Below are 13690 nucleotides of genomic sequence, written 5' to 3'. Positions count from 1 at the left end.
TATTTTTGCTGTGTTTTTTTTTAAGGTAAATGTAGGTGTAGGTTATTGAGTACAGTGTGTTTTTAATTGCAGAACTCTATTAAAAAAAAACAAAAGAAAAAATAAAGAAGTTTTGAAAGAGATCAAGCCTAAGCCACATAACAAAAGGTAACGCAAAAATAATTAACACTAATAAGCTTAACACAACTAGTTACTTTTTTGGTGAGTAATCCAATGTTGTATTGGATTACTTTCAAAAGTTACTTTCCCCAACATTGTGTATTATAATCAAAACATTTTTCTAATCCTGAAAAATCACATATCATCAGAAAGGTCTGACACAAGTTGCGTCCAAAATCACCTATTTCCATACTATATAGTACACTAAAAACAGTATGCAAGCCAATCAAGCCAAGTAGAATGTCTGTATTCATAGAATTCGAAAATGAGTATGCAATACCCGGATGACCTTCTACTTTCGGTGAGATTTTGAAGTGTGTATCTGATGCATGCTATGATATCCCATGATGCCCTGTGAGAGAATTCATGAAAGGGAGTAAAGTGACGCAACTGATGCGAGTAGTTCACGTGATCATGACAAAATGGCAGATGTAGTATGTCCGAGTTCCATTCATACTGCTCACATTCATACTGTATAGATCGTACTTTTTTAATGGCCGAGTAGTACATTTAAACTCAAATGCAGTACCTACTGAGTTGTTTGACGCAGCCACAGTTGCAAATTTTGGTCTGTTTTGAATATTTGTTTATATAAATGAATAAAAACAAAAAATTTCATTAACAAAAAGTCATTTATTTATGTGGCTATTTTGATATTGTGCAAACATCTCACATAAACCTGAATTTTTAACAAGGAATATTTATATTTGGGGAATAACTTTATTATTAACTATGACAGATACTTTACTATAGCTAACTGTAGCAGCATTCTTCGTGATGATGGCTAATTATAGAGCGTAACTATAACTTTCTGAGCTCAGCCTGATTATTTAAAATAACTTCCAGTTCTGTTGAATGGAAGTTTCTCAAACTGGAAGTGCAACCCATAATTTAAAATGCAGTAGTTGCAGTACATGCAGAATAAAGTAGACAGCATTATTATTCAGTATTTTCTTAAATATTTTCTTAAATATTTTCTATGTAAAATAAGAAATATTTAGTTTAGTACATCTATTTAGTTAAATATTTAGAAATATTAAATATTAGAAATATTAAATATTTAGAAAAATAAAAATAAAATATTAGAAATTATTAAGAAATATAAAAAATATTAAATATTTAGAAAAACAAAAATGAAATATTAGAAATTATTTAGAAATATTAAACATATTAAATATTTAGTTCAGTACATTTTTCATTCAGTTCTTCATTCATGTTTTTATCTTCTAAAAGACTTGCAGCAATAATCTGCATTGATAAATGTACAAGCATTTAGACTAGGGAAATTTCACACTAATGTTCATGATGCATGATGGGAAGAACAGTTAAGCGGAAAAAACTGGCCTTAGTTTTTAGCTAAACAATATTTATAAGCAGGATCGTTTCAACCTAACCCATATTAACCTAGATTTGAATTGAATTTGCACTTAGTTTTTAAAAAAAAATTTTTATAAGAGTTTGTGTAATGTCATAAATGCTAATTATTACCCTACAGGACGTCACTTCATTTGAAAATATAACTCTTGCTGTTATAAAACATAAAAATCTGATTTATAGTACGCTGAAATTATATGTTATAACAATACTGTGCATTAGCTCAATGACTGACTTGACAAAAAGCTGTTGACTTTGCATTTTATGAATCACTGTGGGCAACAGTTATCTAAAACTCTTTTTAAATCCTCTACCAAGCTCTAACAGCCATTTTTCTTCTTTAGGCAAACTGTGCCTTTAAATCTGAGCTCACATTCTGGCACACTTGAGATTGTGTTTTGGGCTAATTGTAATTACGTTTCACTTTTCACTTTGTTAACCGGGGGTTAACAAATAATTACACTGTAAAAAAACCTTGGGTTAACGTTCTTATTTGCATATTACTGGTGTCATCGTTGGTGATTGGACAAACAGCAGGCAACCTTTCTGCATCTTATCGGTTATAAAAAGTCACCGCATTAGTCTTTAGCTGTTTTAACCCTCATGAGATGCACTCCAATTTACACACTTTCTTTTAATAGTTTGTACATTTCTCTCACTGACTGCTGTTGCGTTTCCTGTTACTGACATGTCATGAACCTGATCTTGCTTAGCATCAGGCAGCAACAAGGAAACACCTCTGCGTTTCACACCGAACAAACTTCAGCATTACAATAAGGGGTTAACACCATAAGCGTGCCTTTCAAATTACAGATGTGAAACCTGTTTTTACCCAGGGTGAAAAGCGGTGTTTAGATTGATGATAATCTGGGGTTAAGCACAGTGTGAAAGGCATATCTGTGTATTTAATTCTCTTATACACAGACTGTACTGTATGCTTATCTATTCATATTGCATGAAAGATTTAAGGGGGAAGTCTGAGACTCATATTTACCATTCCTCACAGTAAATATGGCTTTAAAGTTTTAGATTTCATTTGATGTCATTCTAAAAACAATGGTTTAGTTGGGATTTAGAAATTTAGGCCACACATAGATTAAATGTCAAACAAGTACAAACCAACTAACTGTCGTGTGTTAATGTGAGTTTTACCGACACAATTTTAAAAATTTACATTGATTATTTGACAACCAAAACATCTGTATTTTACAACACAACTTGATTTGATTGAATGAAAAAATTCACTTATCCTGCTCAGTACTACAATGCAGTGACTGCAAAACAAGTGTACAACTGCAGTGTCCAGATACTGTTGTGTCCATAAACATATTCATCTATGATGGTTAGAGTAAAAAGCTCAGGCAAATAATCATCTTAACATTAAAACCTATTTAGTTTTTTTAAAAAGAGGGGTGACATTTGTGGAAACATTCAGAATTTGTTCTCTTTGTGTTTTTGGAAAAGCTCAGTTTGAATTAACAACCTTCCTTTATTACATTATTAAAGCAACTATCCCTGCAAATATGCATACAGTATAAAGCAAAGTCTGCCTTCCAGGGGCTAAAATAGCTAATAAAAACTGCTAAATGCCAAAATATAAATCTAAACATAAATGCAGCAATTATGTGTGTGTAAGTGGGATTTTATTTATTCTACCCTGAACCTGAATTTAAGAAAAGTTAAGACAAACTTGTCAATCTTTCTCAATTCATATATGGTTGCTAATGCAGTGCAGGTTTATTGTTTATTTAGTGAGAAGCTCTCAGACTGGGTTGACATGGACACAGAAGCATGTGTTTGTTTTACACAGAGTGATTTCTCTGATCATTTCCTCAGAGGAGTGTAGGGTGTGGTTTTCTCTGTGTGTTGTTTTAGCAGGGCGATGCTACCTAAAGTTAATAATATAAGGGCAGCAAAGGGCCTAAAAAACATCATGTGCAAATATACAGCACTCATGTTATTAGTGACTTTGCATACTGAATGATTTTTAGTTTTGTTTACGTTTTGTAGTTATAAGAAAAGTGTTTTTGCCATTCAGATGGAATAAGTCTAGTAATGTATATATAAACAGTATTTGTAAATTAAAAAAAACTAAAAATAATAACTAAATATGAAAATGAATCCATCATAAAGTTTCATCATCATTCAGTGTAGCAGATACATTTTTTTTATTTAAAACCTTTTTTTTTTTTACTTTTTCAAACCTGCATTTATTAAAATATAAAAAAGAACAAAGTGATCATATTACAATTTAATACATTTTTAATTATTTCAAACTTTTTTTGCTGACAACATATGGGTAAAATCTAGTGATTTGTAGGATAGTGGCAAAGTAATCAAATTAAGTTTTTTTAAAAATTTTATTTATCATTTTAATTTGTCATTGAATGATGATTGTTTTACGTTTGCTTGACAAGATAATTTGTAATAGAAATAAATTCTTGTTACATTGAATAGCATTTTAATCTTTGCTTCTGTGAAACATAGCAAAAGTGTGTATGATAGTCATTAAATTTTACTCAGAAGCATGTATTTGTGCACACATAAATGCATGCATACATATTTAATGGCACAAGTTGATAAAACAAGATTTTTAAAATAATTATATGAATTGCTAATGTATTTGCATAGATGTACTCTTTGCACAAACCTAAAGCTATATATTTATTATTAAATTAATATTATTATTATTACTACTAAAAAAAATTCTGTTGCTTGTTCAAACTATTTATTAATTAACATAATTCTTTTTTTGGGGGGGGGGGGGGGGGGGGGGGTCTTCACCTTAAATTGATAGGACAGTAAAAGCATGGGGAGTAGAGAAAAGGGAAGGATTGATTGGCATAGGACCTTGAGGCGGGTATTGAACTCTGGTCGCCGTGAACACAGTACTGCCATGTGTCTACACACTACACTATTGGCGCAGATAAAACAACACAATTCTTGAGATTTCATTGGGACAACTTAATTGTTTTGTATTCAATCCACTTCAATTTGTAAAAATTGTAAAAATTAGTAAGCAAGCTTAATTTGTTCATGTCCCAACACAAATGGATGGTGTGGAACCCTGAATTTTTTACAGTGTCGCCTACTACAGGACAATTTGTATTCTTCAACATTGTAAAAAAAAAAAAACCTGGGTTCCACCCAATCGATTTGTGTTGGGACAACATGAATGAATTAAGGTAACGTATTCGTTTTTACAGATGAGGCTTGAACATAAAACAATTAAGTTGTCCCAACAAAATCTCAAGAATTGTGTTGTCTTAGCTCATTTTAAATAATTAGTTTGAACATGCAGCAAAACATATTTTGAGTGAAAAAGGGAACTTAAAGTAGAAATGTGAACCATCTTGTTTAAATGCATCCACTCCATACTTAAGCTATTGAGTCTGTCTTGAGTTCTATTAAATATTCAGTCCTCACTACATTCATCTCTGCCTAACCTGTTGGAAACTCATTAAACATTAACCACAGCATTAATTTCCTATTATAATAGGTCATATAGCTAACATTTTCCTGTATAAAAAATATTAGCTAGTATTCTACTAGACAGGACTCTATATTTTGGATGAATGACATGTTTTGTAATCAATTGCTGCTACATTAAATCTCACAGGAAGCTGAAGTCAAAAATAGAAGAGAAACTTCAATGTAACTTGATAGAAACCTGAAATAATCAATTAGCTGTCCGGCGTATTGCATTTCTCTTTGCAGAACTCACTTGTTTTTCTTTACTGCAGGACGTGTTCATGGTAAAGTCACCCGAGATGTTGGTCTGTGTGTAATTTGAACACATCCGCTGTTGTCAACCTCCATTTTCAGTGTATTGTATCCTGAGATGAGGCTCAGAGGAAACCAAACCACCATCTTCAGTCCACACTGATGGTTCAGGACACATGAATGCATTAATCTTCCTGCTTCTGTAACTACAAGTGTTGTTAATTTCACTATAATACGTTAATAGACTATATTTTATAAAGCACAGCAGTTTATTGTAGTTTGGATATGAGAACACTAGGTGGTGCTGTTCCCGAAATTTCACACACGCGTATGGTATTGTTGCTGTGTTATTTATGTGTGGCTCTTCATTGTCTCCTCAGAGGTTACAGTATCTGTGAGTCTGCAGGAGGTCGCCGGATACATTGAGAAACAAGTGGCCTATTTATCAGGTGTGGTTTTCAGTTTCTGTTTACTAGATGTGAAAGAAAGGGGACATAATATGGATAATTCACCAATAAATGTCAAATTTGCTGTTAATTTACTCACCCTCAGGACACACTATATAAATTTGATGTTTTTTTTTGTCTTCAGAAGAATATTTAAAGCATAGTTCATGCAAAAATGAAAATGTTCTCACTATTATTTTTTAAAATATCTACTTTTGTGTTTAAAAGATTGGAAAACTCGGACAAGTTTGTGAGAAGTGAAGATGAAAAAATTGATGGAATACTTTTCAGTTTTGGATTGAAAAAAAAAAACATACAGGCAACACGCACATCCTGACAATAAATTGTAGTCTTATAAAGGGAATTGATCTGTTTATGCAAGAAAATGTATATTATTTTTTAATAGATCCTCATACCCTTAATGCATACCCTCAGTAAATGGTCTTGAGTATGTTCACAGCAGTCTCAAGTTTCCTATTGCATGACTAGGTGGCCATTTCTATGGTGTTTTTCCATTCCAATGCACCTCTTTCCAATGTTTCTCAACACACGTTAGACAGCATGTGTGACCATTACACTCATGTCTTGTGTCTTTTAAGCACCATGTCATGAGCTGCATGTTTTTTAGATGTCGTGTCAAGTTAATAGAACTTCAACTTTTACACACAGCTCCTTTCAGGGGTGCCACTAGCAAATTTGGACTCCATTTTGTGCCCCCTGCTAGTACTAGTAATACTAATAAAGCAGGCTTGAGTCCTCCAAAGTGTGTGGGCCTTTAAAATTGTCCTTATTTACCCCCGCTTAGTGGTGCCACTGGATTGGCAATGCCACTGCCTCTCATTAACGTCAGTTCCAAAGCAGTAGTCCACAGATGTCAAGCTCAGTTCCTGGAAGGCCGCAGCTCTGCACAGTTTAGTTCCACCCCTAATTAAGCACACCTGATCAAACTATTAGGTCCTTCAGGCTTGTTTGAAACCTACAGGTAAGTGTGTTGAAGGAGGGTTGGAACCAAACTGTGCAGGGCAGCTGCCCTTTAGGAATTGAGCTTGACACCCCTAGCTGCAGTAGAGCAATCAGAAGATCTCTGATTGGTCTGCAAGTGGCAAGTTTCTGTTTACAGGCACCCAGTAGCTGTTTGGATACCTTTGTGCTTTATTCTGCACGTGTTTTCTAACTGTTCCTTAATGTTGCGTCTCACATTTTTATAAGCAAAGACACAACTGGTTTAAATTTTTCATTTCCTCTCATTTCAACTAGCTGATTAAATCATCAAGGGAAAATACATCAATAAAAGCAACATTCTTAACTCATCTACATTCATCTTATATTTCAAAACAATTTTAAAGGTTCTGTGAAATAAAATGTTTTACATGTCAGATTAGTTTTAAGGATATAAGCTACTCCAAAACAGTGACAAAATTCACATTTAGAAGATAAAAATCTGCTATAAACATTCAAAGTTTTGCAGTTTGTCAAATCAAATCAAATCACTTTTATTGTCACATCATCAGCAGCACGTGTGCGCTATGATGAGTGTAAAGCTTAGGTGCTGGCTCCAGACAGCGCAAAAAACAGGTAGTCCAAATACAATGACAACAGTCACTTCTGCCTAAATGAATCAACAATTTTTTCACTTCACCTTATACTTCAACTTCTCATCAAATCTTGACCAATCAAATGCTCTCAAGTATCTGACATGCCCCGCCCTCTTCAACACCTTCTCTTTTTTTTTTTTTTTTTGATGCACTTGATTTCAATCCCTCACACTGGCTTAGCTGGGGTAAAAATAAAACGCTATTGGCTACTTTGTCCCACCTCTTAATTTTTCAGTTGAGATTACATCAAACATCGAACAAAAAAATCCACATTTCAAAGCACTTTACGAGACCTTTAAGCTTTCTATTTTCCATCCATTCATGTTAGCATAGCCTTGTAAATAATGCTCTTCTTCAACGTTTCTTGTCCAAGCTGATTGTTTCCCTTCATTAGACCTGAATGTATCATCTGGAGCAATGGGTGTTGCTGTCTTCCTTTTTTATTATTTCAAAAGTAGCCATTGACTTTTGAAAATCTTTTTATTGTTCTACCTGTTCTACACCTTGGCTGACATGATGTTTAAATTTACAGAAAATGTTCATATTAGTTTGAACTCTCCCTCTAACAGCTCGTCTCAACATGTTCAACAAACATCATGGGCATGAGAATAAGTCTGATAAAGTGAGAGACTGATAATTTGCTGTGTTTGTGTGAATTGCAGGGGGACGTGGTGAGGACTCTAGTGTCATCATCACTCTCCCAGAATGCTCGGCTTTCAGTGACATTCCCGAAGAAGCGCTGGCCAAAGTTCTCTCATACCTCACACTGATCCCGAGGTCTGTGTCTAATATATGCAATCCTCTCCATCTGACTGCATTGCAGCACAGCGACAGTTCTTTATGTATTCTCTTCACATAAAGCCTTGCAACGGCCCTTACACAAATTAAGCTATTCAAATGATTGTACAGTATTGCCTATGTGCAATGCAGAACATATAGATATGCAATGTATCAGTCAAAAGCTTTGAGTCAGTTTTTTTTTGTAATGTTTTTTTTTTTTTTTTTAATTATTGTTCATCAAGGTGGCATTTATTAAATGTTTAAAAATGAGTATTCAGAATACTTAAAAATAAGTATTCATTAAATATTTATTTATTACTTATTGTAAGTATTTTTAAATGAAATTATAAGTCCAATCATTATTACTTTCATTACAATTACCATTAATAATAATTAAATTTAGAGTGATTTCTGAAGGATCATGTGACTCTGAAGACTAAAATAATAAAGGTGAAAATTCATCATTAAAATCACTGAAATAAATTATTAAATTAAATGATAAACTATTTTTGAACAGTTATTTTACACTGCAATAACATTTCACAATTGTATCATTTGTACTGTATTTTTAATTATAGAAATGCAGCCTTGGTGAGCAGCATAAATTTATTTTAAAACATTTAAAAATCCTACTGGCCCCAAACTTTTGACCGGTGGTGAATGAAAACATGCAAGAATAAATTTCACTTATCCCTCCATACAATACACACAAAAAATTCACATTTATTGTTTCGATATTGTCCACTTTTTCAAGTAAGAGCAATGTACAGTAGTTACTTTGATACAATGCATTTTACATATTTTCAGAGCACGACAACCTGGTGTCAAATTTATCATCATTTTAGACAGAAGATTGGATACTTGGACATCAATTAAAACAGCACTGGCAAGGATTGCGGTGAGAGAAAATATATTTGATTAATAATCATATTTTATCATTGAAGAAAAGATTTCATTGTTCTATTTAATAAGTGTACTGCTGAATGTTGTATGAAATTAATTTATTATGAATATTGGTTAATATATGGGTTAGTGAAGGATGAGGTTTTGTGGGTGTCTGTGTGTGCATGTGTATATACATATATGTGTGAGCTAGAATTATCTGTTCGAATTTAATTTACCACTTTAATTGCACCTTTAATGCACGAATAATGATTATTCTGCAGTGATTACTTAATAGGTTTTTTTATTATAATGGGTTAATTCAAATTCTTTAATTTGGACTGTCGCCAAGTTTAAGATTAACTCAAGTTGACTTGAACAAAATGTGCCTTTTATTAAAAGTTCAGAATCTGTGGAGCTTTTTAAAAACATAATGACCTTGATACGTCATCATTCGATTTATATCATCTTTCTATTAGAATAGAACTACAATTTAAGCCCCATTAATTAAATACATTTTTTAAAAAGTGCATTTTAATTCAGAAAGTGAAAATAATTGCAGCGTTAAAGATACGTTGAAATAATTTTTTACATGAAATGCATTAGTATTATTCATTTAAACAGCCTAATTGAAACCCTTGACCCCTTGTGAGTCCTTTGGGGGCTTTTGTATTGACCGCGTGCTGAACGTCGCTGTCCGCGGTGCTGAAGTCAATCACCGCAGTTCAGAACAGCATGTGCTTTCAGCCCAGTCCTCTGAGCTCCAGTCTGAATAAATAACTAAATGCGGCACCTCTGACTGAAGATGGCCGGTTTTAAAGCAGCTCACAGATCAGTGTGTGAAACCCGAACCCAGTGCCTGAGTTTGCACAAACCATGCGCAGGTTTGTACACGATGACGCTCTTGAGGCGAGAGAGCGGTGAAGACACCGCAGGACAGATGAATCTCGCAGACCGGCCACTGCACCGGCCACCGGGCTGCCACAGCAGGATGGGCGAGGTCTTAAAGCAGCCTCATGATAAAACGCCGATAACTATGGGCGAGCGAAACTACCGGCGAGGACTCCCGAGGATCCGCCGCTCCACGGTAATGTGTGCGGGTGAGGAGTTTGACTGAAGTTTGGCTGAGCTCAATGCGGCAGCGGTACTGCGGCGCGACGGGCGGCTTTAGCTTAGTCATTCCACCTGGGAACAGCCAGACAAGGCGGCGTTTATTTACACAATTTATAAAATAGTGCTTTATGATGAATGTAAGCGATTTCCGGGTCGATGTTTTTCACTGGGGATGTTTTGTTTACAAACACGTAGGACGAATCAATGTCATGTGTGGCGTTCTTTCTGAGCCGGGCTAAAAATCGCAATGTCTGTCGAGTTTCTGTGTGATTAGGTAATAACTAGGCTTGTCAGACAGATTTTGTTTTAAATGCTTGACCTGCTGTTTAGTTAATGTCTGCTTTGACGATCGATTATCCGGGCACGTACAGGCGCTGTCATTGGGAGCAGTTAAGCTGGCGCTTTTAACGTGTTAACTAGTTTTAGTGACGTCTTGTCAGTTTGATTGATACTTTGTTGCCACAGATTCATTGTCAGTTGTCGATAAGTGATACAATTTTGTATCTATCTATCTATCTATCTATCTATCTATCTATCTATCTATCTATCTATCTATCTATCTATCTATCTATCTATCTATCTATCTATCTATCTATCTATCACTATAACTATATTTAAATCTCAAACTAATAAGCCGAAAACACTTCAAATGCTGTAATTAAAAATGAATGAAGTAGTGATTATTACATTTAAGTATTTCCATAATTATAAAAACAATTACATTTGTGCAGTCATCTGTAGTTTATAGTTTACATACAGTGCTCATATATAAGTTCACCCCTCACAGATCTATATTTTAAATTCATATTTTTCATAGGAAGCTATATATCTAACAAAATAACTTGTCCAAAATAATGGTCCAAACACGAGTGCATCCACATTTATGTACTAGAAAAATATTAAACACAAATTTAAGAAAAGTGGAAAAATCAAGAGAAGAAAAAAAGTTGGAATGTTGTAGTTTGTAATTGTTTTGCAATATAATTGTATTTTTTTTTTGCCTATTTTTTTTTTCAGTGTTTGATTTTAAATCAATCATTTTCATCCATTAAGTGCTGAAATGGTTTATGTCATTTGTTACTTATTATAATTTATATTGTATAAACTTATATTTATTTCATTTTACAGTAAGGTTTCATTTTTCTGACATTTTTTATACAAATTTATATGAACTAACATTAACATACTTATTATATATACTTATATAAAAAGTAAAAAATATATGTAGCGTTTTTAATTGTTAATTAATGTTAGTGTGTAGCATTTTGTAATATATTAAAATCTACAGTTTAGGATTATTGACTGTTATGTAATATGATTAAACACATTTTTTAAAAGACTTTATATTAATCAAAGAAAACTAAAAAATTTCCCCTCAGCTGTTTTCAACATAATACTCATAATTAAAATATCAGAATATTACAACAATCACTGAAGGATTATGTGACTGGAGTAATGATACAAAAAATCTGCTTTGAAATCAAAGGGATAATGAACATTTTCAAATGTATTTCAAATAGAAAACAGTTATTTTAAACAGTGAAATTATTTAAAAACATTTCACAGCCTTTTGTTGATCTTTGGATAAAAAAATGGAGGCTTGGTGAGCAGAAGAGACTTCTTAAAAACATTAAACGTGTGTGTGTGTGTGTGTGTGTGTGTGTGTGTGTGTGTGTGTGTGTGTGTGTGTGTGTGTGTGTGTGTGTGTGTGTGTGTGTGTGTGTGTGTGTGTGATGATTATTCACAGTGAAGGGTTAAACTTCAGAAAATAGAATATAGAAACTTTCTTCTCTGTGTTGCATTTCTCATGTTTTGAGGGTTAAGCATGACTCTATTGGCCTCTAATTCAGTCTGTATCAGTATTTATATGTCTCTGTATTTCTTAGGCCTCATTTCCTGGAAACCTGCATTTGGTCTTGGTGTTAAGACCGACCAGCTTCTTCCAGCGCACCGTCACAGACCTCGGCTTCCGCTTTAGTCAAGAGGACTTCATGCTCAAAATGCCCGTAGGACTCATTGCAGACCCTAATTTTTTGTAATTCATGCTGTTTGGGAACTTCATTACCAACCCTGACCTGCATGTATGTCTGTTCAGGTGGTGATGCTGAGCTCGGTCACAGATCTGCTGCGGTACATTGATGAAAACCAGCTGACCTCCGAGTTTGGAGGGACTCTTGACTACTGCCACAGCGACTGGATTGTCCTGAGAACTGTAAGTACAGTGATGTCATTATATAAATACACAGAAACATCACATTATACTGAAGACGTTTGCTCTTTACAGGCTATTGAGAGTTTTGCAGTTATGGTTAAGGACATTGCTCAGATGCTGCAGGCGTTTGGTACAGAACTGGCCGAAACACAGTTATCAGAAGAGTGCAGCGCTATTGAGTTCCTCTTGCTATCCCACACTGAGAAATACAGGAGGCTTAAGGTAATTTAATGGTTGTGCATTTGCAACTTTAACACTCAACAGTTACTGGCCACATTATTAGGTACAGCTTGTTAGAAACTTGCTGTACTTTTTTTTTTTTTAGCAAAGTTCTTGAAACATTCTTTAAAAATTTTTTTATATCGACATGATAGCATCACACTCTTGGTTGGTAATGGGCTCACACGGACGCAGAGAAATCTACAGATTTTTACTTTTGTAAATGTGTATATTCATTCATTCATTCATTCATTCATTCATTCATTTTCCTTCGGCTTAGTCCCTTATTCATCAGGGGTTGCCACAGCGGAATGAACAGCCAACTGTTCCAGCATATGTATAACACACCGAATGCCCTTCCAGCCGCAACCCAATAATGGGAAACACCCATACACTTTCACATTCACACACACATTCATACACTACAGTTGTACATACAATTTTGTTCATACAATTGACCTGAAGCGCATATCTTTGGGCTGTTGGGGAAACTGTAGCACCCAGAGAAAACGCACACGAATACAGGGAGAACATGCAACATCCACACAAATGCCAACTGACCCAGCCAGGACTTGAACCAGCGACCTTCTTGCTGCGAGCTGACAGTGCTAACCACTGAGCCACCATGCCTCCCTTTCAGTAATATTATTGTATAATTTGCAAATATTCTGATTATATACAAAACAATTAGTAAAGTAATAGGTTCTGTATAGTGTGTACAGTAAACAAAAACTACAGCAGGTCTCATATAATGGTTGGATTTTGATTGTATTTATTTGTTTTTTATGTGTCAATATATAAATCTTTAGATTTCTGGTAGATTTAAAGCATTTTACCCAATGAATTGCTATTCACCTTTTTACAATATTTTCTGAAAGCCCTAAAGATGGTTATGTGTGAAAAGTACAATTGATTAGTAGTTTCTGAAATATTCTGTATGTCAGGTACATTATTCTGTACAGCAGGTACATTTATATGTATAAATGCTTTTGGGTTTTTGTACAAAGGCTTCCCACACTTCTTGAAAGTATTTAAACGTACTTGATTTTCGACACATTGATTCAAGGCCTGGAAAATACTTGAAAACAAACAGAGGTCCTTGAAAGTGCTTGGACTAAATTAGAAATTACATTTGTTTATGGTTTTATTTCAACAGTTGTGCTCAATTGAAATTTAAATTGAAATAG

At 34.1% G+C, this 13690-nt stretch overlaps 1 protein-coding gene across 8 annotated transcripts in view; it reads left to right on the top strand.

Annotated features, from left to right (window-relative positions):
• mcf2a (MCF.2 cell line derived transforming sequence a) overlaps positions 1 to 13690 on the top strand; it is a 56186-nt gene that overhangs the window by 6139 nt on the left and 36357 nt on the right. For 4 of the 8 annotated variants that reach the window (XR_015507626.1, XR_015507625.1, XM_087281726.1 and 1 more), the window contains exons 2-7: positions 5637 to 5705; positions 7960 to 8074; positions 8885 to 8975; positions 11959 to 12078; positions 12168 to 12284; positions 12357 to 12506. Coding sequence is in view for 4 of the 8 variants with exons in the window: in XM_087281726.1 (XP_087137852.1) it covers positions 5637 to 5705; positions 7960 to 8074; positions 8885 to 8975; positions 11959 to 12078; positions 12168 to 12284; positions 12357 to 12506 (662 nt within the window). In the remaining 4 variants the exon portion in view is untranslated. Of the gene's footprint in view, positions 1 to 5636; positions 5706 to 7959; positions 8075 to 8884; positions 8976 to 9741; positions 10047 to 11958; positions 12079 to 12167; positions 12285 to 12356; positions 12507 to 13690 lie in introns of those variants that run through there. The other 4 variants (XR_015507628.1, XR_015507627.1, XM_087281728.1 and 1 more) reach the window with 1 other exon arrangement.

Source organism: Danio rerio, chromosome 14, assembly GCF_052040795.2.
Source record: "Danio rerio strain M-AB ecotype USA chromosome 14, GRCz13ab, whole genome shotgun sequence".
NCBI classification, from domain to species: domain Eukaryota; kingdom Metazoa; phylum Chordata; class Actinopteri; order Cypriniformes; family Danionidae; genus Danio; species Danio rerio.
The sequence above is the reverse complement of the archived record's forward strand: the minus strand, read 5'-3'. Positions and strand labels throughout refer to the sequence as shown.